At 38.8% G+C, this 27,822-nt stretch overlaps 1 protein-coding gene across 4 annotated transcripts; it reads left to right on the top strand.

The window, feature by feature from the left end:
* The first annotated feature begins 551 nt into the window (after positions 1 to 551).
* On the top strand, positions 552 to 27,752 carry MFSD6 (major facilitator superfamily domain containing 6). Of its 4 annotated transcripts, none has more exons than XM_067298940.1 (8): positions 552 to 656; positions 5,394 to 5,546; positions 8,743 to 10,338; positions 15,421 to 15,518; positions 21,186 to 21,347; positions 21,986 to 22,084; positions 24,307 to 24,587; positions 27,132 to 27,752. In XM_067298940.1, exons 3-8 carry the CDS (start codon positions 8,795 to 8,797, stop codon positions 27,306 to 27,308), a joined length of 2,361 nt encoding a protein of 786 aa, XP_067155041.1. In that variant the 5' UTR covers positions 552 to 656; positions 5,394 to 5,546; positions 8,743 to 8,794; the 3' UTR covers positions 27,309 to 27,752. The 4 variants fall into 4 exon arrangements, with proteins under 4 accessions (XP_067155041.1, XP_067155045.1, XP_067155042.1 ...); XM_067298941.1 differs by lacking the exon at positions 552 to 656 and adding an exon at positions 970 to 1,011; XM_067298944.1 differs by lacking the exon at positions 5,394 to 5,546.
* Positions 27,753 to 27,822: the final 70 nt, after the last annotated feature.

Below are 27,822 nucleotides of genomic sequence, written 5' to 3'. Positions count from 1 at the left end.
TTATGCTCTAGTAGGCGTTTGAAACTTCTGAGCAGTAGGAAATGCGATCAGTCTTAGATTATTTTGTCGCTTAGGGTCCATGAATGCTCCCCAAACGCTATTTTTAAACCTAAGGTCTAGTCTGTGGCCGAAGCCCTACAGGCTGCTGTATGTAGGTACAGCTCTGACGTCAGCAGAATTATTTCTTGTAGATAAACTATCTCCACATCACCTTCCCGACGAAGGGGTTTAAATAAGAAGCAGCCCGTATAAGACCATGAAATACATAAGAGGCTCGATGCAGTTCAGCACCAGCGGCACGGTTAAAAAAAAGAGAAAGGAGGAGAGAACGATCCTTTCCGCGTCGCGCCGGGGGCAGCGCCCGCCCGGCCCGCGGGGCCGCCGCCGCGGGGGGAAGCGCGGGCGGCGGCCGCTCCCTGCGCGGGCGCGGAGGCGGCGCCGGGCGGCCGCGCGGCCCCCCCGCCGCGGGGGGCGGCTCCGTCCCTCCCCGCAGCGCCTCTGCGCGGCGGCGGCGGCGGCGGCGGCGGCCCGGGCGCGGGGGGGCGGGCGAGCGAGCGAGCGAGCGCGGCGCCGCCCGCAGCAGCGGCAGGAGGAGGCGGCGGGAGGCGCTGCGATGCCCGCGGCCGGGCGCCCTCCCGCAGCCGCCCCCGGGCGAGGTGAGTGGCGCGGCCCCGGCCCCGGCCCTGCGCGGCGGCGGGGATGGCGGGGGGCGGCGGGGCGGCGGCGCCCGGCAGCAGGCCGCCGGCTGCCCCTGCCCCCGCGGCGGCGGCGCGGCCGGGCCCCGCGGCGCCGGCTCCCCCCGCGGCGGCGGCTGCGGGGGCGGCCGAGCCCCGGCCCCGCTGCCGGCGGGGCGCCGCCGCCTCCCCAGCGGCCGCTCCTCGTCCTGCTGCCGCCGGTGTTCTCCGCCCTGCGCTGCTGCGCGCACCGGCCGCCCCGCAGCGGGGCCGCGGGCGCCTTCTGACGTGAACTGTGGCCGAACCGGGGCCTCCTTACTCGCCCCGCTCTTAAGGGGTAAAGCAGCGCTCTGCTCGGGGGCCGCGCAAGGGGGCCCTGCGCCCGGGCAGGGCCGGGCCGAGCCGAGCCGAGCCGAGCCGAGCCGGCCCCGGCCCGGGCCCCGCGGGAGCCTCCGCGGCGGCGGCGGCAGGTGGCTGCGCGGCGGGTGCTTGCGGCTGCCGCTTGATTTCTGGACTCTCAAGTCCTTAAAGCGTTAGGATGTTTAGTAAGCGGGTTGCCCATTGCTTTTCTGCGTACACCCAGCTTGTGAAAATAAGCATAGGAATATATGCTCGTTCAAGCCATCCGTGCTGGATACCATATGCATTGTGGACACCTGTAACATCCTACAGTGTCGCGCATAGATTTTAGAAGCTGTCTTGGGTCAGCACCTTTAAAGCTTTAACAGCAATTTATTTTAATGTGGTATTGATGAAAAATGCGGTATTGAACAGCAATAAACTTGACATTTGGGGAGAAGAGTGTTATCTGAGCATAATACTAGTAGTTTAAATATTTCAGTAAGAGCTCACCTGAAACAGTACTATGCTGCTAAGCTATATGTCAGGTCTAGTTGTCCATTTAGCTATGTCCAAGGAAGATCATTGTGAAATGCTAGTTTTCTGGTCTGGTAGTATTTCAGGTTTGTTTCCCTGGATGTAAATAAACAGTGGACAATGGAACATTTATTTAATTATTTGTACTCTCTGAAGACCCACAAGAGGACTAGGGGACTTGAAAACAAAATAATTCCCATTTTGAAGATGGTGTCTGTGATAGCAGTCATAAATACAGTAAAAGTCCTAAGCAAATTTTAGAAAAAATGTTCAAAGAGGTGGAGTGAGAGTATAAGAGCAAAAGCTGTTAACAGAAGTAGCTGATATGGAGCAGTCGCAGTTGGTCGCTGCTGTAATGGGGGCCCGAGCAGAGGTTCTTCCCACAACATCATCCTTAATGTGCCGCTGCAGCACGATGGGTGCAAGTTCTTATCGCATGCAAGAGGACGTAAGCTGGGGATATGATCCAGTTACAGTAACCGTGGTTGGTCCCAAAGGCTAAGTATCACCGAGCAAATCTCTTTGTTTTGGAACAGGTCACTACTTCCACTGCTGTGAAGCTGTGGCTGGTGGGGCACGGCGCGTTTTGCCTTTTCCCAGTACTAGAAGTACTGGAAGAGCTTGTAGACTACCTCAGGTCTGAAGTTGGCCACTTTCCTAGGCCATAGCTGAAGTCTCACTTATTTTTTACCAAAACTAAGGAAGTGTAAACCTTGTAAGTGCAGACACATAGTTGGTAAATTAAGAACTGGTTAAAAAGTTTGAGTTTAGTACTGGTGAAAAATGGTTAAAAAATAGCTTACTATGACATCTTAATTTGCACAGATTAAACAGAAAACATGGCTAGGAAAGCAGGAGTCCTAAGGTGCGAGTTTAATAGCTTTTCTTTAACAGATCAGGATCTGATAGTGCTCTTATCTTTTTGCTTTAATGTTAACACTAGTATTATTGTATCAACTTAGCAACTTCAAACCTATTAGAAAATGCGTTATAAAACCTATTATACCTAAAACCTATTATAAACCTGATCTTGACATACTTTAGACATATTTTTAGTCTCTCAATCTAATTGACTAAACATGTCAAAGTATGTGGTGTTTTACGTGCATATTAAATGATGTAGAAAAACCTATAGACCAAAACATCAAATAAGTGCATGCCAAGCAAAGCAAAATAAACCAATTTTAAGAGTTAAGTGTTTTAGAATGAAGTGATTTCACTTCTTAGAAACTCTAATTATGGTGGGTAATGTTAAAACACTAAGTCTCACTTCAAACTTGAAATAAATATATAACCCAGCATCAAGTTAATTCACTAAACGGTTTACGCTGCCTTTATAAATCCCGAGCAAGGTGGCCATGCTTGGAGGGGTGATGGGCGAGAGGTGCGTGAGGGCAGTGAAATCACCGTTCACCTGTTGGGGAGCAAGGGGGAGGTGCTGGGGGGAGCTGCTTTGGGGTGTGTGGCCTGGCAGGGGTCTGCACCTCCACCACGCTCCTGGAGGCTAGAGTACTGCCGAAAGGCTTGGGGCCCAGCCTAAGAGTAAATGCAGGATAAACACTCTATGTTGTGACGTAAGCTGTTTGCGTAACATTTCCCTTCTTCTTGGTGTAGATGTAGGTGACAACACTAGGCTGTTCCTTAGGAGTGAAACTTGCTTAAAAAGGGAAAATGCAGTCTATTATTCATGTTTATTACAGCAGTGTTTTATAGACTTGCTTAATTTCTGCTAGGCACTGCACAGAAACTGCAGCAGAAAGTTCTTGATCCAAAGATTTTGTAGCTTAGATCAATGAGATAAGCAGCGCTGAGGAAGAGATACTGTGTCTGAGCAATATGATGGGTGCAAATGTTGTGGCAGTTTCACCATCCCAGGGATAAGTGAGGTGATCTTTCTTTTAAAGATAGTTTTTAAGTCTGCTTCTCTAGCACAGACCTACTCTGAATTTAACTTAGTAATTTAAAACTTCTCGTAAACCCTAATTATGGTAGTTAATATTAAAAGGCTGAAGTCTCACTTCAAACTTCAGATAAATATATATCCCAGCAATGAGATAAGAACTTAGTAATTAAAAAAATAGAAACTGAAGATTTATTCAAAGGACATGTTTTGTGTTAGCAGATTGATTTTAAAATATTAGTGTGAAAATCTCATGTGAAATTTCACATGTTTATTGCAAACTCATTTTTCTAGTCAATGAAAGCCTGAACAGCGTAAAATAAGATTTGATGTTGTATATAGGCTGGCTTTGATTTATCCACACAATGCAGACAGCAGTCTAACCTGCTTCTGTCGTTACAGCTACATGTTGTTTGAGAGTTTAATTAATGTTTTCTGTTTGGTATTCTACTCTAGAGTATGTTTTCAGAGACTACGTAAACATAAATCTTATGCAGTGATTTTGCTGAGTACTTAACTGGTTAAAGCTATTCTTAACCGCTTGCACTGTGTTACTAGGAATTATGAGAGCTTTTTTTTTTTTTTTTTTTTTAAACATTCTGTTTACATCCAAACCCTGACTTTGAGGCTCTTGGATATTTTGCTTTGTGAGTCTTAATTATACTGGAATTCTCAAAGCCTAACATCTACAAATCAAATATTTATGCTGAATTAAGCTTTATTTAAAAACCACAATGCTCCTCCTTCTAATTGCTTTTTGGTCTGCAAGTGAAATTTTAATGCCTTCTTTTTACCTCCATAAATCTGTAAGTGCCTTGGGACTTTCCTTGAGAGGTTCAGGGATTCGCTACCCCAGTCAGATCTGTTGATTAGCATTTTTTTGAGAGACAATGCAAAGCAGGTGTTTTTTTTGAAGCTTTTGGGAAGAGTGGCTCCAAGGGGAGAACTGAGTTTTTAGCATCCTGCACTAATATTTTCTTGTGTTATTATTTTCCTTTGTTTTATAGGGAGCTAGCTGTAATGTCACGTTGTCTTGAATAGGCTGGCTTTTTGTCCTTTCTGATCTTGAAATCCTCTAATTATTGAGAGAGCCAGTGCAGATGAGGATCAATTTAAAAAATAAAAGAAATGCCAAGAAGATACTTAACTAAATAGAGCATACTCGTGTCTGTCTATTCCCACCCAGGTGCCAAGGAGGCTAGTCACAAATGTTAAAATGACCACCGTGCTGTCATCACTCGGTTCCTTGGAGCAAATGGTTTTTCCTCTGTTGCTCAGACGGAGTCAGTTGTTCATAGGCAGTTAAGTCTGCAGGAAAGTTGCTGTACCTTTTTGCAGATTACTGGCCGAAAGCCTTGCCATAGATTTCAGTGTTTGAAGTAGAATTTCATTAGAGGAATAAGAATTGATGTAAAACAGGAGGAAACATTCTGTTTATCAGGAAACTCACAAAAAATAATTGACTGTAGGACTTCTCTAAGAATACTTTTTGTGTAAAGCACAAAGGAAGAAGAGTCATGTGGTTAACATCTGTTTTCTTTATCTGAAAAGAAACGAATATACTTTTACATAAGCAGGCTTGGAGAATGTGTGGTCTTGCACAGAAGTCAGATCAGCCACAAGTTTCCTGTGTAACTCTGAGCAAGTGACTTAGTCCTGTACCTGTAAAACCAGATTACGTTTCTCGGGGGGAGGGGAGGATGTACATTTTAATATTTTGAAAGCCTTTCGAGTTGTTACAATGTTAAGGATGATAGGGTGATGGAGAAACAAAGATTCAGTTCTTAATTCTGAGTGTTAAAGCGTTTTGGAAACATAAACCTGTGTAAAGTGAAAGGCTTGTTTGTGCTGTCAGTTGGAGGAACAACATACTTTCTTGTTACATAAATCTGCTATCCGCTTGCTAAACCTCATTCCTTTCCATTTGTGTTTTTCTTTTTCAGGATCTTTTCAGATGTTTCTTCCCGTTTGCATATAGAGGTTAACGGGCTGTATTGTCTGTTAGTGCTACTTAGATAAGTTCATGGAAGATAGCTTCAAAACAGTTATTCCTGCTTTCCAAAGTGATGTTACCGCTCGGGAACATTTCTGATCGTGTGAGTGGACCCTTTTACTATGTGTACGTTCAGTTATGCTGGCTAGACCGATGCCGTTTGACAGGCCTCGACCAAAACTTCAGGCTCCTGTTCTGCCGCAGAGAAGCTAGAGCAGGCGAATCCGTTCCGTTTGCTTTTTGAACCTTTGCTCCTCACTGCTGTTTGCTGCTGATCATTTTAAGCTTGCTGGTGGCACTGTCTTCTGTCCTCCTACTGCCTTGTAGATCAGAAAAAGATTTTACAAAGGGAAGATGTAGCATTTGAAGACTATGTTTATAATACCTTGTAGATACCTAGTCTGTTCTCGCTTAGAAGTATGTTGTTTTGCCATCTGCTTGATTTCACTGCACATTCAGTTGCTGCCTGGCTTTTTTTTTTTTCTTCCAGGAGAAGAAAAGCCCCATAGATTACTAAATTTTTTGCAGATTTCCAATAACAGTACCAGTTAGTTGGCTTTCTCATTTTTAGTCATTTATTTTTAGAATTTAAAAAGATTGCTAAATAAAATCACTTCCAAAAACCCAACCCCCAAACAAACTAGTGATCAAAACATTAAAGAATGCCATATGGCTCCTACCAGTCTTGATGCTGTTATATTTCTGAAGGGTATATTCCATGTTATTAATAATATTCAAAGAAACACTCTAAGGGTGGGAAAATATTTACTGAACTTATTATGAAATATATTATGAAATATATTTTTCATAGGTTTCTTATTCTAGATTTTCTAGTCAAAATAATAGAAGAGTATAAAGACTTCTGTTGGATTAATCCTCACACAACAGGTTAGAAGCGGATGGATGCACTGGCAAATAAAAGTCATGGGGCAGGGGAAAGAGGGTGCAACAACTTAAGTTTTTAAAGGTTAAGAATATAACAATTTTTAATATACTTACTCTTCATACATCTTATGAAACTGAAGTCCCTTTCCAACAGGAAAGGGAAACCGAAGTAAAAAAGATCAAATACTAATTGACAACAAATCTTTGTTGTCAAAGGCAAGGCTTAAAGAAAATAAAAGCACAGATGATGACTGATCAAATTTACTCATTAGAAGGACTTGTTTTATGGATGTATAAGCCACAAATGAGCAAATGTATGAGCAAAGACCCAAAGTCTTTCCAGCTGTCAGGTGGAGGTGGCTGGCTGAACTGAAAATTACAGGAACTAACTAAACATCTGCTGGTTTTCCCTTCACATGGCTTATAATGGTAGTAAGTAAGAGCAAGAAAATGTGTTTTCACATTTGACTGTTGTAACAACTTAATTAGAACTTTCTCTAAACTTTTGACACTTGCAGGTTTTTTATTTAATTGGATTGTCCCTGAAGTATTTTTAAAGCAATAGGAGAGAAAAGGAGGCTATGTTTATGTGCTGAGGTTTTTTGATCAGCTTCTGATTTTGTACACTTGAATATTTAAGGTTCCAAGATTTTCGTGCAACCTTTTCTCCCTGGGTAAAACCAGAGATCTTTGTAGATAGTATCCATAGAAATACCATTTAAAAATAAAAAACATGCACAAATATCATGAGAGTTTGGGATCTTAGTGATGATATTTTGAGACTTGTCCAATACTGAACTATGTCAGGTTTTGATTATTTCGATGGACCTCTCTTTTTTAGAAGTATCCATCACTTGTTCTGCCAGCTGTTGTGTGTACATTGGATCAGCATGAAACAATTCATTCAACACACTTGCAAATTTCAGAATCTCTTTCATTAGCCTTCCATTGGTTTGCAAATACATTGTTGGTATTGAAATCAATTCTCACTTATAATTAAATAATTTAAATGAGCTGGTTATCTCAATGCATGACTAATTTTAAATAGACCGTATTATGCTTTCAGTTGAGCTATGAAAGTTTGAAGTTTCATTGGAGCATTGCTTGTGAGAATAGAAAGGGCAGAGCTGCAAAATATACTCCAATTTCTGGAGGAATGTATTCCATATCCATAACTTCAGTGCTCTTAGAGAAATTTCAGGCTCTTTTGGAATAATGCTAAAATGCCATATTCAAATCTTCGTCCTTGAAAAGGTTCTTGTGTGTCATTAACAGTAATCCAAACAGTAAAGGAGTGACAGAACCAAAACATATTAAGTGTTCAACTTACAATGAATGTAAGCTAACCTTCCTAGGTTAAATTTACAGATATGGGCACAGCAAAATTGATTGCTTAATATAATGGTTTTGAGCTGGTAGTCCATTGGTAGAGCTTTGTTTTATTCCTCAAGAGGAAAGCTTCTTTTAGCTAAATTGTTTGTAAGAATGGTTTGTTGTTTTCAAATGTAAAAGCTGTTTTGTCAAATCAAGTCTAAGTAGTGGTGACTTTGGTTTTGTTTTCAAGTGCAGCTTGTCAGTTCTGCAGCCTTTTACTTCTCCACAGGTTAAGTACAGTGCAGGCAGCTGCAGTACAGTTTTCTCTCCTTAGCCATCTTTCTTGAATTTCAGAATTTGACTTGAAAATATCATTATAGGGCCTGTATTTACTTTCTGTCCTTGTGTTTCTTTGCTCTCAGGCCTTTGATGCCTTTGAAGTTGTTACTCTAATTATGAGGATCTCTTGTTTTAATCTTGAAGGCCTCTCCCAATTCCCACCTCCCTTCCCACTTGGCCCAGAAGCTTTAAGCCTCCCACCAATTTCTGCTGTGGTTGTACAGTTTTTTGAAAATCATGTTTCAAGAGGAGATTGACTAACTTTGTGTAGGGTTAGGGTCATCATCAGCCTTCAGATAGTAATTTATTTTGGTTATTAACAAAACAGGATATATATATTTGGCTGCATTAATTAATTATGGAATCATGGCTTTCTTATCCTGTGGTATTACTGTATTCCTGTGGGAATACAGGAAATAAAGCAGTTAGCGTTGGAGGAGAAAAGACAACTTGAAAGAAAAGACTTGCAAATGATAGCACTTAATTGCCACAGTAACTTTGAATATACAAATTTTCCCTGTCTTAGACACAAAAGGTGCTTTATAGCACAATGTTATGGCTGCTGTTGGGAGAACAGCATTGGTCATAAAATCCATTTTTCTTGAACCTACCGTGTACCCGTAGTCTAGGCAAATGGCCTTCCCTGCCCTAATAACTGCTGTATTGCTTAGGAGCATCAGTTATGTTTGTCCCTGATGACTGGCATTGCAGATCTCTCCCTATGTGTTACCTTACCATGGTCTCTCTTATTTATTCTGTAGGGTAGCAGTAATTCCTCAGAGTGCACGAAATATTGGATGCCTGTGGTAAGCCATGGCAGCTGATGATAAAGTTGCCATTTTAACAGATGATGAAGAAGAACAGAAGAGGAAGTATGTGCTTGCTGATCCTTTCAATGGCATTTCCAAGGATCAAGACTTGCAGCCCCAGGACGAATCCCCTTCGACAGAGACAACTACTGTCCCAGATGAAGAGCTAGACTGGTTAGAAAAGCACTGTGTCAAAATAAATAATGATCTTCTGATCTCAAAGGTCTTCTATTTTTTCTTCTATTCTGCATATGGCTCTCTCTACCCCTTGCTGCCCGTGTATTACAAGCAGCTGGGTATGTCACCCAGCCAGAGTGGACTTCTGGTGGGCATTAGGTACTTTATTGAGTTCTGCAGTGCTCCCTTCTGGGGAGTGGTAGCAGATCGCTTTAAGAAAGGGAAGATTGTCCTTCTCTTTTCACTTTTATGCTGGGTTTTATTTAACCTGGGGATTGGATTTGTTAGACCAGCCACCTTAAGATGTGTACCAAAGGGCCTTCCCCCAGCACATCCCACCAATGCAAGCAGCCATTTAACAACAGTTTTGCAAAATGTCTCGATTTCTTCTCTGCTAATCACAGCAAATACTACATCCCAGAAAGTTCGTGGGAAGAGGGACCTGTTCACTTCCAATCCAGTCACTTTGGAAACAACAGGGACTGCTAGTCCTGAAATAACATTCCTGTTACCTACTCAGAGCAATGACATGGAGTTTGCCTTGGAAAACAGTACCCATTTGATTTCAAAAAACACGACTGCTAGCCCAGCCTCACTGGGAAATACGACTCAGAGTACCACTCCAGCTGCCACCACCACAAAGCCAATGCCTTCTGACCAAGCTGTGCTCGTTTATGATCATCAAGAAGTAGAAGCCATCTTTCTACTCATTCTGTTGGTTGTCATAATAGGAGAATTTTTCAGTGCTTCTTCCGTTACTATTGTGGACACTGTAACTCTGCAATACCTCGGCAAACACAGGGACCGGTATGGACTGCAGCGTATGTGGGGGTCTCTGGGCTGGGGGCTAGCCATGTTGTCTGTGGGAATTGGCATTGACTATACCCATATTGAAGTTGGCATTGAAGGTCAAGGATGTAAAGCTCCTGAGTACAAGAACTACAGGATAGTTTTCATAGTTTTTGGTGTTCTGATGACAATGGCATTAATTGTGGCCACCCAGTTCAGATTTCATTATACGCATTTCAAGCAAGATGAAAATAAGAGAAAAGAAGTAGAAATATCACAGGTGGACAGAAGTGCCTCCAACGAATCCTCTGATAATACTCCGACTAGTATGAGCCAGTCGCAGTCTTTCAGTTTTTGGGATCTAATAAAACTGCTGTGTAGTATCCAGTATGGCTCAGTGCTCTTTGTGGCTTGGTTCATGGGGTTTGGATATGGCTTTGTGTTCACCTTCCTTTACTGGCACTTGGAAGACCTGAATGGCACTACCACTCTCTTTGGAGTTTGTTCTGTGCTCAGCCATGTGTCTGAGCTGACTGCCTACTTCTTCAGCCACAAGTTGATTGAACTGGTTGGTCATATCAGGTAAGGAGATGTTAACAATCATTAAAGAGCTGTACGAAAAATGTTCAATGTTTGGCCTAGCCTTGTGTTCCAGAGTGAAATTCAAGTTAATCTGTTTTAAGGATTTCCTTTTATTTTAAAATTCCAAGCCCTGATCAGATACGTAGCTGTCTAATTGAGTTCTCTTATTTTAGGAGCTTAAAGTGCTCTGAAATACTTCTGTAGCATTTTAGTTGCATGTTAGTACATGCATTTTGCTGGCAACGTGACCTTCTGTAGATGGTTCCAAAATACATCCTAGTTCACTGATGCAAAGCTCTATTAGAGATATTTTCAAACCGCTTCCTACTCAAGCATTGTTTGCTTTGAAATAAAATTTCAATTAATTGTATAACTTTTTCCTGTGAGTAGCGATGTTCTGGAAGTCTCTTGCTTAGCTGTTCCTCCTTCCAACGTGGTTCTTTGCTCCTGCACATGACTGGGAATGTGTCCCTTGCATGCTGGGAGGGGAGGCGTATGAGATGGAGAAGAGAGGTGAGCACCTCCTGTGCAGATGTCCTGGTAATCAGACTCTAGGTGTTGACAGAATGAGGTTGCAGCCTGGTAGTGTTGCTTACAGGTTCAGTTCCTTACTCTGTGCCTTTCGTTGCAGCTCTTTGTGTTAACTACTTAAGTGAAATGGCTGTACAGTTCTTGTACTTTTTCCCTTGGTGAGCGGGACTGATTACTTAACAGCATGTTAATGAATGTCTTTACTCTAAATTCAAAACTGACATGATATAATTTCTGCATATTTTATATCCATTCACTCTTCTTCAAAAAAGCTTAGGGAGGAAAGATATAGGGCAATCTCAGTTAATGCAATTATAAAGGTTTTTCTGTATTCATTCAGGTACTGTGTGTGTGTGAGCACAGAACTCCGTGTGCCTCTTGTCTCTTCCAAATACCCCAGTTACAATCATACAGTCATTTAGATACAAGTCTATTTTCAGCCACCTGATTACTCTGTTCTTTTTCTGTGCCTCTTCTGTGTGTTTGCCTTTTGGGTTTTCATTTTGCTTTTCATTTGGATAAATCTTTCGATTCATTTGACCTCTACTAAAAATATGTTTGAGATGCTTAGCACAGTAATTTGAGAGATCACTTAAGAGACAGTGGGTTTTTTTGTTTGTTTGTTTTTTAAACTAAGGATGGTCTTTCTACTTTGAGCCAGTCTTTTATTTTTAATCTCTGAATTTAACAGTAATTAATTTGAGAAAATATGACACCTTACATGCAAAGACTGGAGGAAGGATATGATGATGGAGGAGTGGTGAGAACAGATCATAATCTTGATAGCTGAAGATAGGGTATGCTCTTTCAATGTGTGTTGTTATAGTACAACATTCAGGGTTAGACTTCAAATAGAGAAAAAAAATGAAAGAAAGGCAGGTTTATGAATAAGTTGAAATAGAAGTTATAGGGGGGATAGGAGTACTGGCCTGTAAAAAGAAAGGATTCTCTCTCTCTCTCCCCCCCCCCCTTTTTTTTCCTTTGCACTGTTAAACCTATAAATCCCAGATTGGATCAGCATAAGTTGTTAAAACACTAGCTCCTGTTTGCAGTGAAACAACATTCTTTATAGATATACCTGGAAAATGCAGATCAGTCATATCTTAATGTTTTCTAAGGCTTATTCATATTTAGTCATCACAGTTTATGAGCAGTCGCCTTCTGGTTGCCTTTCTTCTCCAACTTTTTGAACTTTGCTATATAATGCATGGTTTGTTCAAGAGAAGACAAACTAAAACAAACAAACAAAAAAAAGCATTGATAGGAGTTCAGAGTTCATACTCTTCTCTGATAGTTCTGTGTATGTCTGTCCTATATTACAGGTATTCTTTCTCCCTTTAATAAGAACCAGTAGTCTACAGCTAGATGTCTTTTATCCTAGGTTGCTAGACTCCCGTAAATAGACACTCAATCTTTCCTTGTTATCCTAATTCTTTGAAGACAGGCCTGAGTAACATAGTTGCATGCACTGTCACAACAGCAAGGAAAGAATACTATTAACTGTCCCTTGCAGAACTTGTAGAACAAGAAAATGGGCTTTACACCTCTGTCAGATACAAACTCAGTTTTCATTTTCCAGTCTTGTAAAGCTTTCTGTTTCTGCCATTGTATGTGTTGGCACATAAGCTCCTCACCACGTTCTGAATGTATTCCATTTTCACACATTGATTGAACTAGTATTCAAATTACTATCCAAGCATTTTAAGCAATACTTTACTGAATATGTATTGATTTAAAGTGCCTTATTTCTGGCTTCATTAGCTTTACTGTTCATAAACATATGTTCTACATGTGTACAGATGTTATATATGCTGGTAGCATTTCTGATTTTGTACAAGATTAACAGGTGACTAGATGAATCTGGTGTAGCGATACTGATCAGTTCAGCTAGATAACTGTTCTGTGGTTGTACGCATTTGTGGGGGAAAGGGAATTCTGCAGATGTTAGAGGGGTTTTTTTGCCTTTCCTCCTCCAGCCACCTTTTGAGAGTTGAGAAGGTAGATTTTTCATTTAAATGTAGACTAAATAATTTAAAAGAAGTAAGTCATCAGAAGGTGTGGTGAAGGCCACAAGTTCTTTGAGAGCATATGGTGATGCAAGTGTACAAAACTGGCTATCAAATGTTTAGACACTATTGCTGAATGGTGTCCTGTGCAGAAGCACTCATAGTTGCCCTTGAATTTAGGAAGATGTTGTTAATCTCTGAAAATAACCTCCTGCTTGAGGTTAAGCTTGAATGTGTTTGACCATAATTTCAGCATGTGAGCTTTTATGGGAAGCAGAGACTGGTAGTTGTGGCTGTAAACAGCTTAGTTGTCTTAACATAAATAATAGATTCAGTGCTTTAAGTATTTAACCTGTAAATTGAATATGGTATCTCTGTGAATACTGCAAATAGTGTTCATAAGGAATGTCTGTTTACATTATCCATTTAGGTCTGATAAAGAGCCTAAATGGTTACTATAAATAGATTTTTGAAAGATTCTGTAAATATACAAAAGTTTTCATGTGATGTGCCCCTCCAGAAGCATAATTATAGAAATTGTCATATGAATAACTTAAATATATCTAAAACTACATACATATTCTATTAAATTAAAAGGTAGAACTGGACCAAATAGCTCTTATTAAACTCCAAATTATTCTTCAAATATAACATGGGGGGGAGGTAGCTGAGTGTATTAGCGGCCATGGAGTAACTATGAAGCAGGAGATCTCTGTTCATATGTCTGATCTGGCTGTCATAGTGAATGGCTAAGATGGAAAGAAGGTCCTTGCTGAATAGTCAGACTTTTTGCTAGACAAAAGTGAAATTAAGCTGGCAGGAATTAGTCCTAAACAAAAGGCTGGATGCATCTGGGTGTTGATGTGGAAAAACAGGTATATGGTGATGTGGTTTCTTTACATCTCCAAGAGTATGCACTATGCTGGATCTTCCTGGTGGACCCCACTAGTCTCTTCTTAGGTTTCCGTCCTTTTTCTGGCAAGTGTCGTAATACAGTTCAGAAGTGTAACTGTACATAGGAATTGCATTAACTTGTGGCTGTAGAAGGAACTAAGTTAATTGTTTGGAACAGTAGACATTAAAGAGGAGGATAAGACTTATGATTAATGGTATACAGAATAAGTTTCTTCTCTTTATCTTATAATATCTAACTTTTCATGGTTTCCCATGTTTCCTTCAACTAATGCCTTGGTTTGTGTTGCATAAAGGCAGCCTGCACCAGCTATTGATGGATATCACATGCATCTGGGAGCAACACAACTTGGCCTGATGAGGGGTTTTGGGAAAAAAAAAACAAACTCCTGCAAACTTACCCAACTCACTGAAAGTAAAATGTATTATGTCTTCTGTAAGCCTGTGCTGTTGCAAAAGGCACAGGCCTGTCTTTATAATTTTGAATGTTCTGTGATATCCCTGACATAATGAAAACTATGGTATTAGTATTTTAGCTGTCAACATGTATATTTAGAGACCTCATATGTTAACAAGATGCTGCTTTTGTATGAGAGCATCTCACTCTAGATTTTGCAGTGGCTATGTACCATTGAATTAAATCTTGCTGTGCTTTTGTGGAATACCTAACTAAAAATCAGCACAAAGAATTGTGAGTCCTTTCAAAGAATATCTATGCTTAGACCTTTATTATCAATTATGTGTATTTTACTTGTGCCAAACCAGGGCTTAACCAAGAACACGGCAGCCCTATATTTGAGCAATAGATAGTCCCTGTTTCTGGAAACCTTTAAAGGTTGCAATGGCATCTATTCTCAAGCAAAAAACATGCTTGGAATGAAGTCTTTGTTTCCTAAAATCCACCTGAAAATAAGAGAAAGATAGCTGGATGAATGAGGAACTTATCAAATATTAAGGTAAATTAAGCTAAATCTGAAAACTGAAGGGAAAAAGTCATCTGATGCAATGGGAAATGCACTGTGAAATTAGTTTTTGTACTTCATTGTTTAAAAAATTTTATCAGAGCTTTTTTCTCTTGCTTCTGAGATGCAGCATCTGCTGCTTTTCAACAGCATGGTTAAGTTTTATCCTGAGGCATGTTGCTATAAACCATACTGTTTCTGTGGGATGTGTTTTTAGAGTAGTTCTGAGCAGTTTGCAGATACTGGGAAGATAAACTTATATTAATCGGGATAAAATTAATTCATGTAATATAAACCTGCACCAAGTCCATATTAAAATGGAAAAATTGACATCTGAATGCTTAGAAAAGAGGATTTTTTTTTTGAATGTGTTTAGAATGAAACTATAAAAGCTCAGTGGATCTGTTGACCCTTTTGATTTTTTCCATTAGGATTTTGAAGTGATGTTTAACTTTACTCATTTTGAATATATGTGTCTTTAGTGTGGGCAAGAGGAGAGTTTATGTTTGGGTGTAGGACTTGAAGGAGGTATTTTTTGTTGAGCAAATGCTTAAGACAAGCAAGCTGTCTGTACACATGCAAATGATTTCCAAAGCAGTAGGGTATATTGTAACAAACAAAGCAAGGAAAGTGCAAACCGTTATGACGTCTCTTTTCCTTACTTCCTTTAGAGTGCTCTATATTGGTCTTGCCTGTAATACAGCTCGCTACATTTACATCTCATATCTGGAAAATGCCTGGACGGTTCTCCCTATGGAAGTACTTCAAGGTAAGACAGTACATTATGGTACATTACAGTACATTAATGGCTTTCCAGTTTAAGATCCTATGCTTATATTTTTCTTGTTTTCAGGAAAATCACTGAACTGTGATTAAGTAGCAATCTGGTATTTCTCTATTCTTCAACCACAAATATCCCAGAAGACCCAGTTTCCTAAAACATTATTGTTTATCTTGGAAAATATTTGACGTCAAAAGGGCGAGTTTGCATTTGATTGTGCCCAGTTCTCTGTTGATTCAAACAGAACTGTAAAAGACCAACACACCCTTTAACTAAACAAAGAGACAGAAACATGAACTGAGTACACACCTTTTGCAAATCCTGTTTGGTGGATAAATATGAACTTCATTAAATGCAAAAGGTCACGGTACTTGAAAGGATGCTTTAAAAACAAAAAGGACTAAGAACATAGTCTGGGTCACTCTGTCTCTATTAAAATATTTTGCAGCTGTTTTTCAGTGGTATTGTTTGATTTATACCTTAAACTATTGATTTTTTTTTTTTAATAACTAGAGAGGAATTTCTTTTAAAAGCTTTGTCAAGTGCTAATAGAGCTTCTTTAAGATAATGGCCTTTTACATGACTTAGAAGGACAAAGGTGTGGTCTATGCAAAGTCACTGTTTTCATGTTGTGTTGTCAAAGAAGTTTGTTTGTAAGACCTTCATTGCACTGTTAAAGTATAAATTGTTCTTATATTTTATGTCATTTTTATTCCCTCTTTGTAGTGTGTATCGCTACTCAAACATAAGAAAAAATCTAAACAATTTTACTTTGTCTCTCCTGTACTTGAATAATACTGAATTTGGATTTGCAGGCTTGAAAGAGACTGTTTAATTTAAATGCATAAAATGTTTTCCCTGCCTTTAAAATTAACTGAGCCATCTTTCCTAAAGCCAATATTTTGACTTTATAGAAAGCTGCATAGAAAGTTTTCCACAGATTATACTTAGAGGGTTTTAATTTTGTTTGTGCAGCATAATTTGAGTTTGCACTAACTTTTTCTATTATATTTACAGGAATCTTTGTAAGATAGATTTCAACTTGAGTTATAAAATGCCATTTGAGAGCACTGTGTAGATCTCTAAATATATGTAGAAAGAAATGTGTCTGTCCTGGCTCCTTCCCTCCCTACCAACAAAAATGGTTTATTGTATTTATCTATTGTAACAGCAAGCTTCTGAATTTTTATTAAGAAAGAAAAGATGCAAAACCACCACTATCAAACTGATATTTCAGCTCTCATACCAAGTGTTAAAATATGGAAGTGTGACAAAGAACCTAAAGAAAGTGTATGTGTTATAAATACTCTTGCCTGCTTAAACATCTAGGGAGGATGAACGATGAATACAAGGGATTGGATATTGCCTTGCAGGTAATCCTATTTTAATGACACCCTGACTCAAAATAGAGGGGAGGAAGCTTATGTCTCCACAATACAGCCATAAATTTGTGTCTTGCATCCTACAGTTACAGCTGAGAAGGAATTTTCTTCTACTTTCTATCTTGTATTTATTCTACTGAAATGTCAGTATGATTTGTTTATTATATAGCTTTGCTTTTACAGAAAGGCTATGAGGGGGCTATTTTGGGAGACTTTTTTGTATGGTATAATCTTGAGTAATTGAGATTTAAGAAAAAAATGGGGAACTGCAAAATAATACTTTCTCCTAAATTATTCTGCCGAACTTTATCTATATCTAGCCATTCCCGAATCATTTACACTTTATAATCTTGTTTTTTAAAAAATGAAAATTTGCAGTTATTTATAGTCAGCAAGCCAGATTGCTTTAAAAAAAAACACACAGAAAACAATAAAAACCCTCTTCATGTTTTATGTGCACTTTTCAGCTGGCGTCTCATCTGTCATTGCTGTTAGGGGACATGAAGTTCATAGGCATAGTATATATGTCTCTAATTACTGCCACTATGTTTGTTACTTCCCAGTAATAGCATTCAGTATTGCTCAATGGGAGAATGAGGTCATCTTTTTAGAAGTACTTTGGGGTTTTTTTGTCCATTATTCTCTTCCCCTCCTCTTTCTGATTCATTTTCTCTGTTCTTGATTTTTTTTTAGTTCTTTTGCAGCAATTATCAAATTCTATTTCTTTGGGCCCTACTTTCTTTTCTATATATGCAGTGAATCTGTCAGTAGGGATAATAGGTGACACCTCAGTGAAATTTGGGGAGTTGGAAACTCATTTTTGTTTAAGCGAGTCTTGTGACTGGGGGAGATAGAGTTGCAGCTATTTTGCATATGTGAGGGTTAGAAGTATTTAGAAACAATGAAAGATTAGATCGTGCAGAGTATATGTGTACTGTATGGGTCACGTAACTGCTGATAGGTCTTTTAACTCTCTTGGTGAAGCCCATGTTGTAACTGAACATAATTCTGTTTCTCGGGAAGCTGTCAGATTCTATGCAAATTCCAGTACCGGCAGCTCAAGGGTTTGTAGGGTCAGCAAGTTCAGCTGAGTCTTGTAAAGAATTTCTTTTTCTTTTGAATATGTTTCTGAAATACAAGAATGATTATCCCCATGTGCTGTGCTGAAGGGCATGAAGACACTTCTGGAAGATGACTCTGCAAACATGCCTCTATTGATTGTAATATGAACCATGCTGTATTTCAATTGCTATCAGCCTAACTAGGGTGGTGAGGGCTTTTCAAGTGCATTATACTCTCAAAGGAGTAAATGAGGAGATTTAAACTCACTTCCTCATTCAGAGTTCTGAATCTGTATGATTTATTTATTTGTACGTGCATTGTATGAAAACAAGGGCTTAGGTTGAACCTTAAATGACTGAAAGTTTCAAGACATCCTGATAGGTACCTATGTATGGTAGGTATGTGTATAAAATGCTGTATGTCATTAATCTCTGAACATGCAAGGAATTTTCATTTTGCAGTTGACTCATTATGATGTTTTAATATAGTAGTTATATATGTCCAAATTCTGTGGTAACAGCTATGCTAGCTAACTAATTTGCATAACAGGGATTTTTCTAAAGTACAAAACTATAATAAAAACTTGAAAATTAGTTTCAGTTGGTAGTTATCCATCAAACTCCAAAAAATATATAATTCTCATAACTGACTTCTATCTTACTGATGCTGCAGTAACACAGTTACATTCTAGAGAATAAAAAAGCTTGGGTCATTAACTAGCAATAATTACATTATCATATATCTCTCTTGAAGTAAATTAGGCTGCCAAAATCTTCAACTCTTAAGTTTACTGAATATTATCATTCTGAGCATAATACCAGGGTTGTCACAAGCATTAGTACTATAGTCCGAATGGCCAAGGAGGGTTAGTAGTTATAGCAAACAATGTTAAAATATGTTTAATGGGAGCAATTTCTTTAAAACAAAACAAAACATGATTAGCTGTAATGCAGACCGAACTTCTTATAAGAGTTGTTGTTAAAACTGTTCCAACCGTTCCAAACTGTCACTGTTGTATAAATAATCATCATAAAAATCACATTAATAATGTACAATTTTAAATGTCTGTATCTTTAGAGCCAAGTACAATAAGCTAGATTTAAAGGGAGCAGATTTCTTTTCAAAAGAACTGAGAACACTATGTTCTATCTGGACCTCCTAGTTAAAGGTGAAAAACATCCAAGAACCTGTGTATTAAGTACAGCCTTTTGTTTTCAAACAAATATAGTAGTATTGTGCCTAATGGTTTGAGTAATATCTGATGTGCTTTTCATTTGCCTGGCTTTAAAATTTGATTTACTCTTCAATGACTAACAAAACTGAGTATTTTACATCAACTGATATTCATTGTATTCCCATTGGCACATGCTCTTCCTAAAGACACATCATCTGTGTTAGATTAGCTTTGCTTTGTGACTGGGACAATACCTGGTTGCTATTTTCAGTGCATGCATGGATCTGCATTTAATAAAAAAATTATTAGTAGAAATCCAATGAGTTTTAAAACTCAGAGCTTTTTCAATGGAAAATCTGTAAGTTTTAAAGCCTTAAACTGTAAATGATAGGGTAAAATATACTCAGCCTAATGTAAGCCTTTTTTTCAACAAGATGATATACTATTAGCAAAAACAATTCCACAATGGTAAATGTGGTCTTTATGTACTTTGCTGTCCTTTCAGTAGTCCTCTTTTTACAAATCGAAAGGTTGGGCAATTTTTATTCAGACTCGGAATTAAATTGAAGAGTACAGTCCTGTGGACATCAAATGTACACCAACTATATTGATTTCTTACAGTGTTGTTTATCATTTTACTGCTAAGCAAAAGCAAAGTTATTCTGTGAGTATGTTAAAAACCAGTGTATTGTCTTGCTCTTATGAATCTTCAGCCTAACTGTCAGTAATTATTGAGTGTCCAACTGTTCCTTAATAAGTTAAGCGTAGAGGACAGAACCATGTTGATTGAATCATCAGTTATGCCAACGCTTTTTTAAAATTAGGCAGTAGAGCTTAGAATGTCTAGGCACTGGTAAACTGTGATTACTATTTTTAATTCCACTGGAATGAGAATAAATATTCCCACTCAGTCTGAGGGTGGCAAAATAGTTCAGGCTTATTTACTGTGTAGCAAGCTACAAAACTGCTGTTTTTTTTCTCCAGCATCTCCATAACCCCTCCTTTTCCTGTCCAATTTTACCCCCCTCCAAAAAAACCCCACCCACCAGGTGCTCCAAGAAGAAGACTGAGTCTGCAGCCTGTTTCTGCGTGTTGATGATCATTTGTTTTTCTATTTAGCTGTTATTTTTCTGTGGTAGGAAAAATTGTTTATAACCCTGAATCTACAATGCAAGTACCAAAAAGAGACATCCAAAATCTATATGGGTGAGCTCTGACTGTCTTGGATATATGACCATTATTTATAGCTGTGAGGACCTCTACTCTTCTTAGTCCTTGATGCGGGTGCAATATGAGCAGGCAGTGTGGGGCAGCGTGCCTGGTCAGGATACCATCAGAGCCATGAGGAAGGGCCTCTTGGATCTACCTCAAAACAGCATACACAAAAATCAGTGTCCTTGGCCTATCCGGTTTGCCAGTCTGGAGCTTGCATGGTTTGCCAGCCCAGACTCCTCAGTGCTAAATGCAGAGTGTTGGTGCCGAGTTCAGAAAGTGTTTGGGGTTGGGTTGGTGAGGAGTGAGAAGGGCAGAAGGGGATTCATTCTTGCCTCTGAAAAAATGATGTGGGTGTCTCTGAGACCGTTTAATTTTTATAGGCTTTGCACCTCCTTCATTGCGGCAGTAATGAGACTGCTGAGAAGCATCAATGCTTTAATTGCCTGTAACTTACGAAATCAGCAAGGTATATCCAAGGCCCTAGCTCAGTCTCAAAGGGAATCTGGTGGAGAGACTTTAAAAACATTTTATATAGCCTTCCTAGGGACTGTGTCTTCAAAAGAGAAATGAAGTCATCTTAGAGAGAGAAAGAGCAACTGCCAGACTCTACAGAAGTAGTCGTCACATCTCCCTGTGGTTTGGTTGCCAGTATTACATTACCAAAAGTTGATTTGTACTTCACAGGCATTAGTCACTGAAGGGTTTTTGTTCTGTCTTCCTTTTTCCCCCAATGCATGCTCCAACTGGTAAGTGCAATTGTTGTGCTGTTGTGTTAGTATACTTCGGGCCCTGTACCCTCTTCACAATGTTTCATCTCTCTAGGTGTTACACATGCAGCTATATGGGCAGCTTGTATTTCATACCTTAGTGCAGCGGTGCCTCCAGAGTTGAGAACATCAGCCCAGGGAATCCTGCAAGGTCTCCACTTGGGTCTGGGCAGAGGATGCGGGGCTATGATCGGAGGGGTTTTGGTCAATTACTTTGGTAAGGAAAAATTGTATTGAAGGATTTTATTTTATTTATTGAAATTCCGGGTTTACTGAACTGCTAACTTACAATACCTTAAGTATAAATAAGTTTTATTACTCTTACTCTTTAAAACATAGCACTTTGTATAAATCTTGGAATCACAGGATTGCTCAGGTGGGAAGGGACTGTAGCAGGTCTCCAGTCCGGACTCCTGATGAAAGCAGGGTCAACACTGAATTCAGACCAGGTTGCTTATGGCTTTGTCCTGTCAGATTGATTAAATATGTTACATCTTGATAATTTTTGGATCGTGTGATCAAATCTATTAACTAATCCTTAGGTAGGATGAGTGAATCCTTTGTGAGAGAATAGGTTGATAGTATATAGCCTCTTGACCAAGAAATGAGAATGTAATTATTCAGTTAAAAATCCTATGCAAAACCTGTTGAGGAAAAGTGTCAGGAGGAGGAAAACGTAATAAAACAACCTAACAAGAATCTATGTGGGATAAATATCTGCAGAGTACATTATGCTGACTTATCTTGTATTACTTTATTAGTTAAGTAGATTCTCAATTAAAAATTATATATATATATATACACACACATATTAAAAAAATATAAAAGATATAAAAAATATATCTCTCTTCACAGGTCCTGCTTCGACATTCAGGGGAATAGGAATGGCTTGTTTAGTGATTCTTCTTCTGTTTGCACTGATCCAGTGGCTGTTGGTTCCTGATGAAGAAGAAGGTAAATATTCATGTCACTGAGACGCTGCAAAATTAGAGATGGTGAAAATGATATCTCCAAATGTCATTCTCTGCAGCTTTAACTTGGTCTGTTTGGTGTCTTTTCTTGATTTTGGCTGGACAGCTTGTTTTCAAATGAGAGGCTTTTTCCTGAGTAATGACTGAAATTGAGGTGGTGTGTTGCTGCTGTAAAAAGCGCAGCACTGAGTTCTTGGATTTTAATAGGAAGAAAGTTAATATACTTTACTACCTTTATATCTTCTCAGTTCTGGGAATCCCTTAGTTTAGTCTGACAGCTGTAAGGAGTTGTTTCAGTTATTTCAGTCCCTTAAGGCAGCCTTCTCGACCACTGCAAGCACTCGTACTCTACCAGTCCAAGCCATGTCTGCCAGAAATTGTAGAAATGACCTTAGAGAGCAGAAACTTATAACTGCTTCAGTTATGTCCTTGCACCAGAAAAGTTTCCCCACAGATGGAACCTGAGATTTTTCACCACTACCTTTATTAGTATAAAGGTTAAGCAGAAATGAAAACTTATTGCAAAGTTAAGGATTTATCATAAATCTAATTCTTACAAACAGAAAATAGAATTGTTGCATAATTCTGAAAAGTTGCATGAGTTTTTGATCTCCTTTTTACCCAAATGTTACTTTCTAATATGCTTGGCATTGAATATGAAATGAAAGATTGTTTTGTTTAGCTGGAGTATTAAATGAACTGTCCTTGAATAATTATCAAGTTGCCTGTACCGAAGTATTCAAATATTTATTTTGCTAGAATTTTCTTCACCTCTGTTCAAATGATAATGGAGAAAAATGGAAAGGTGAACAGGATATTTGCTGTTTTTATTTTCCATCAATGTTAGGTTCATTACATATGAACCTACAAAAGTATAGTTTGTTCCTTGTGGTCTTACTCTATGAAGTTTGTTTCAGTCTTTGGTTTTCACTTAAGATACACTCAATACCCATCTGAAGAGTATGTATCTTAATTTTAAGCATCATAGTAATTATGTGGATCTCAACAAGACTATCTGAGTGAGTAAAGCTAAGCATGAGCTTAAGTGTTTGCAGGATTAGTCTCTTTGTTTCTTAACTACTAGAGAACTTACAGCCATTGCTTAAAATATCCACTGCTATCTTAACAGTGTGTAAACAAAATATATTTTATAAATTTGAAAATAAAAATCTTTTTATGCGGTAGAGTATGTACTCAGAAAAAATATTTTCTTCAAATTTACAGTGTTACTTACAGACTCATAAACAACATACAGCTTGTTACACAAAAAGTAATTAAACAGATTGTTAGAAACTGTTGGATATTTTAAGTACAAATACTCTGGCTCTTCAAGATTAAAAGGCACACTGTGTTGGGCCACAACAGTCATATTTTGGGTGGTATTTCAAGGCAGTTGTGAAAACTATTTCAGACTATCAGAAGACCTAAGATGTAAAAGAAGGAAATCTGTGGTATTATTTCTCCTTTCACCTAAGCCTCTGTGATAAACATTTTCATTTTCTCCAGTGTATCACTCTAACTTTTTTTTTTTGGTCACTAACTGTTACTTCATCTCAGTAACTATGCAGAGATGATTTGTTTTCTTTGATGGGACTACGTTAGGTAATGGAATAAAGTGATGAAGAAAATGTAGAACTACTCCTTTAGTCAAATCAGTCATGTTTAGAAACTTTAAGATCAGAATCAAATATTATGATGATGTAGGCCACGGGACTTCACTGAATGGTTCTGAATAGTGTTTAGCTATGACTGTGAGTGAGTTGTAAGATGCAGGGTTTATGCAGAGAACAAAGTTTGCCACAAGGTTAAAAGACTTATTTTAAGTTTGCATTTAGCATGAAAATGACTTATTTTAAATTTGTATTAACATGAAAATAAATAAACCTAATAGCTAGTTGGGAGCAAGTGGGCCACTTCCTACTCATTAGCCCCTTCTGCTCATGCAGCCATCTAAGATACATCACTGCAGCTGCAGAACAACCTTGTTTGTAAGGAGCATCCACATAGTGTTCCCCCTAACTAGATTGTGACGTTTCTTGTTCCTGGCTGTTTGTGCCTTGCGGTCTGCTTTCAGGACAGTAATAACCATATTATGACAGCAAGAATCACTTTGTGTTCGTTGCCTGCTTCGCTTTTTTTTTTTTTTTTTTTTTAAAAAAAAGCTCATTTGGCTTTTGCTGATGATTATTTTGTTTTAAACTTCAGAAAAGACAATGCTCGCAGAAAGGATCCCAGTGCCTTCCAGTCCTGTTCCCATAGCAACTATTGACCTTGTACAGCAGCAATCAGAAGATATCATGCCTCGGACTGAGCCCAGACTCCCTCTAAAGAAAACCAAACACCAAGAAGAACAAGAGGATGTGAACAAGCCTGCTTGGGGGATCAGCTCTTCTCCTTGGGTCACCTTAGCTTATGCCATCTATCAGATAAAAGAGATGGTTAAGCTATCCAAAACCAATCCAACTCCTGAGAATCAGCCTTTGCAGGTAATCTTCTAATATATAGAAAGTTCTTACCATAACTTAATGTTGAAGGTAAAAACATTCTGTGGGATGCTTGAAAGACCTCAATAGCTGTGTAAATCTGTTAATACCTGACAAGCATTCTCTGTCAGCTTGTAATAAATCTGGCGCTGTGAAACAATAATTGAAATATTGTAGCAAATAAAGTTGCGACCCATGTATACAGTAGTACAGCAGGAGTAACTATTTTTGAAGATATCTTCCTGAAGATAGAAGAGGGAGACATGGAAAGAAACTTTGTTTTATAGGCTTGGAGGTACCTGAATTCCCTTTAAGTCCACGTTTGTTTTCATATTATTTGGAATGTGTTTTTTTTCCATTTACCAAAATTAACAAGAGGATAAATGAACGTGAAGTAAGATGCACAGCTTCTTAGTAGAGTGTAAAATGTTTTTTATTCACTTTTGCTTCCTTGGGCGATGCTGCCAAACATCTCTATTGTGGTGGACACAGGTGTTTCAGACAATTACCAATGGGTACAGAGCCTTCTGTTGAAATAGATTTCATCTCAATTTTATCTAGAGTTGTACCAGATGAAGGCAAGAGCCATTCTGTGACTTAAAATGTCTGATTCCTGGTGCTTACTTTACACAGTTTCCCCTCTTTCTAGTCTCTTCCCAGAATAACTTTTTAGACTTGAATCTTAAACAATGACCTAATGCTTTGGATGCACCTTTCAGAATGGAGTTGAAGCATACTGGTTAAGCAAAGTAGGAAAATGCTGTTGATACAGGTTTGAGAACAGCATGGGTAATGTTAAAACCGCTGTGTTTACTTGTCTGGAAGAAGGAGTGGTGAGGTTTCCTCTTATGCACCCGGTGCATGTGAACACAGAAATGCTATTTCCACAATTCCTGTCTTTGGAAATGGGTAATTTGGGATATGACTGTGAATCAGCTGAGCACAGTGTGCAGGAATTTCACCTGCTCAGCTCTCTCCTGCCTTTACCATTTGTCTTTATTATTGAAAATACATTTACAGGGACATTTGCTTTAGTTTTCCTTTGTGCTTCCCTGAGTCTCTAAACTGACTTGCAGGAAGGGCAAGCACCTCAGCTGTCCATTAATGAATCTCTAGTATCTGATGTCTTATCTGGAATGATCTTTTTTGAACATATAATGGAACAGATGTTTTTTATAGTGACACAGAAGATATCATTGAGTGTCTCACATCAAAGTAATCTGTCTAGATAAACCACTCTGTTTCCCACTGGTAAATGCCCTCAAGGTGTTTGCTAATATAAGCTGTCCCCATTTAAAAGTCAGAAAAAAGCAGTGTTAGAGAGTGCTATGTACACGTCAAGAAAAGAATGTTTTGCAGTTGTGTGGTGTCTTAAAAAGACTTGTCCAACACTGTTGGACACTACCCAACTGCTTCACTGAGAATTATTAAGTAGCCAAAAAGGCTTTCTTGCCTGTTGAAGTTCATTGGTATCTCTAAAGAACATCATCTCTTCATTATTCTTTCATTCCTGTAACAATACAGTACTGATATAAAAGTAGTTCTTGCTGATATGCCAAAACTTGATGCATCACATTGTATTACTTTCTTCATTTTCCAGTCTCCAAAGTCAATTCCTTATCCCTGTTTCAGGTTTCCAAAAGCACAAACCTGCCCCAAAGCTTTTCTGTTTTCTCTTGACACAGTCATTTTAGGCTGCTGGTAGTAAAATACTGAAACTAGAAAAAGGCTGCTCAGATCTGTTACTAAATTTGTCAAATAGCCTCCTTAAAATGTGCATGAAAATAGATCACTTCTAAGGAGGATTAGTATACAGAGAATGGAATTAGTTACAAAACTTATTCTTCCTCATTTCATAAAGATTTTGGCTTGACAGTGCTACTGCTTGCTTATCTTCCTTCAAGCTAAGGAATATACTTGCCATACTCTTTATTCTTTAATGAAAAAAATATTCATAGATAATGTGCCACCTTCTAATGTGAAATTTATCAGTGTGAAGGCTTGTTGTTTCAGTCCTAGGGGATATAATTGGTGTTTGTCCTTAAATGTGCTCTCATGTTTCTTAGTAAGGCCTGGTTGAATAGACTGGATGGAATGCATACTTCAGTATTGCAAAAGTTCTGCCATTCAGAGTCTGAGCAGTATCTTGGAGAGGGAGGCACTATTGAAGAAAGCAATGTGTAAGGAGCATGAAATAATTTTTACAGAATTCTTTGGTCAAAATAATGATGATGTTTGAACACTTTAAAATTCTTTTTTTTTCCCTTGAAACACAACAAGTTTGTTTTTTGCATGCTTCTTGGGGAAGTGCAGTTAGGAAAAGAGATAGAAGGTAAGTTATTGTTTGCTTGTTGTTAGTGTCATCTGGATTTGAATGTACTACTTTTGCTTTGCTTCTTTAAGTTGATTTGCTGTGTTGTGGGCATTCAACCTAAGAGCTTTGTGACTTTCCAGAAGTGACTGAATGCATCTGGGGATATCCGCTGGGGATAGTGCCATGAGTGTTTATAATTACTTTTTGCACACAATGCTTTCCTCTCTCTTTAGAAAATCAATGAGAATTGCAGTGCTTCACCAGACAGCTCAGCAGGACAACCCCAAAATGTGACAGATTCTGGGCAGTCCAGAAATTGCTCTACACCAACAGCAACATCAGATTCCCAAGTAGGCGGCGGCCGCATTGTGTTGGACTGTGACGCTCAGCCTGCTGCTGCAGGGCCCTGAGATATGTTCATCTTATCAAATCCAGTGCATGGAATTCTGCTTCTTGGCTGGGAAACGCTGGAGTAGGAGCTCAAAAGTAGGACTTCCTTCATCTTAATGATCATAATGTGATGCAGTGCAAGCTTTTAACTATATAAAGAACATTCATATGACTACGCAGAGCAACATGAGCTGGTAAGCCAAAAGTTTGGAAGGCTTGAGGGAAGTGATGCAACTGGATCTATTTGTAGGAAGAATTATTGGCTGCTTTGCTAAAGTTTAGTCGAATGTTATGAGATTTCTTTGCAATCTGTAGAAAAAGGGAGTTCACTTTTCACTTGCTCAGGCACAGAGTGTCTGACTTGGTCAGCTAACTTTTTTTCTTTTAATTTGTTCCTAGGACAAAGAGACTTTTTAGGAGAGAAACTGATTTTCCCTGCATAGTCTATTAGAAAATATAAGACCCAATAAATATAGGAACAGCATGAAACTGTCTCTGTAAAGATTTCTCAGAAACAGAATAGCTTTAGCAAGC

Source organism: Apteryx mantelli, chromosome 6 (assembly GCF_036417845.1).
Source record: "Apteryx mantelli isolate bAptMan1 chromosome 6, bAptMan1.hap1, whole genome shotgun sequence".
Taxonomy (NCBI): Eukaryota; Metazoa; Chordata; class Aves; order Apterygiformes; family Apterygidae; genus Apteryx; species Apteryx mantelli.
The sequence above is the reverse complement of the archived record's forward strand: the minus strand, read 5'-3'. Positions and strand labels throughout refer to the sequence as shown.

What these genes read in the sequence shown, in the direction of transcription:
- MFSD6 (XM_067298944.1), top strand. Translation starts at nt 8,795, where the DNA reads ATGGCAGCTGATGATAAAGTTGCCATTTTAACAGATGATGAAGAAGAA. An exon ending in GAACTGGTTGGTCATATCAG is followed by an intron (nt 10,339 to 15,420) that starts GTAAGGAGATGT and finishes TACTTCCTTTAG; the next exon opens with AGTGCTCTATATTGGTCTTG. An exon ending in GGTTTTGGTCAATTACTTTG is followed by an intron (nt 21,348 to 21,985) that starts GTAAGGAAAAAT and finishes CTCTCTTCACAG; the next exon opens with GTCCTGCTTCGACATTCAGG.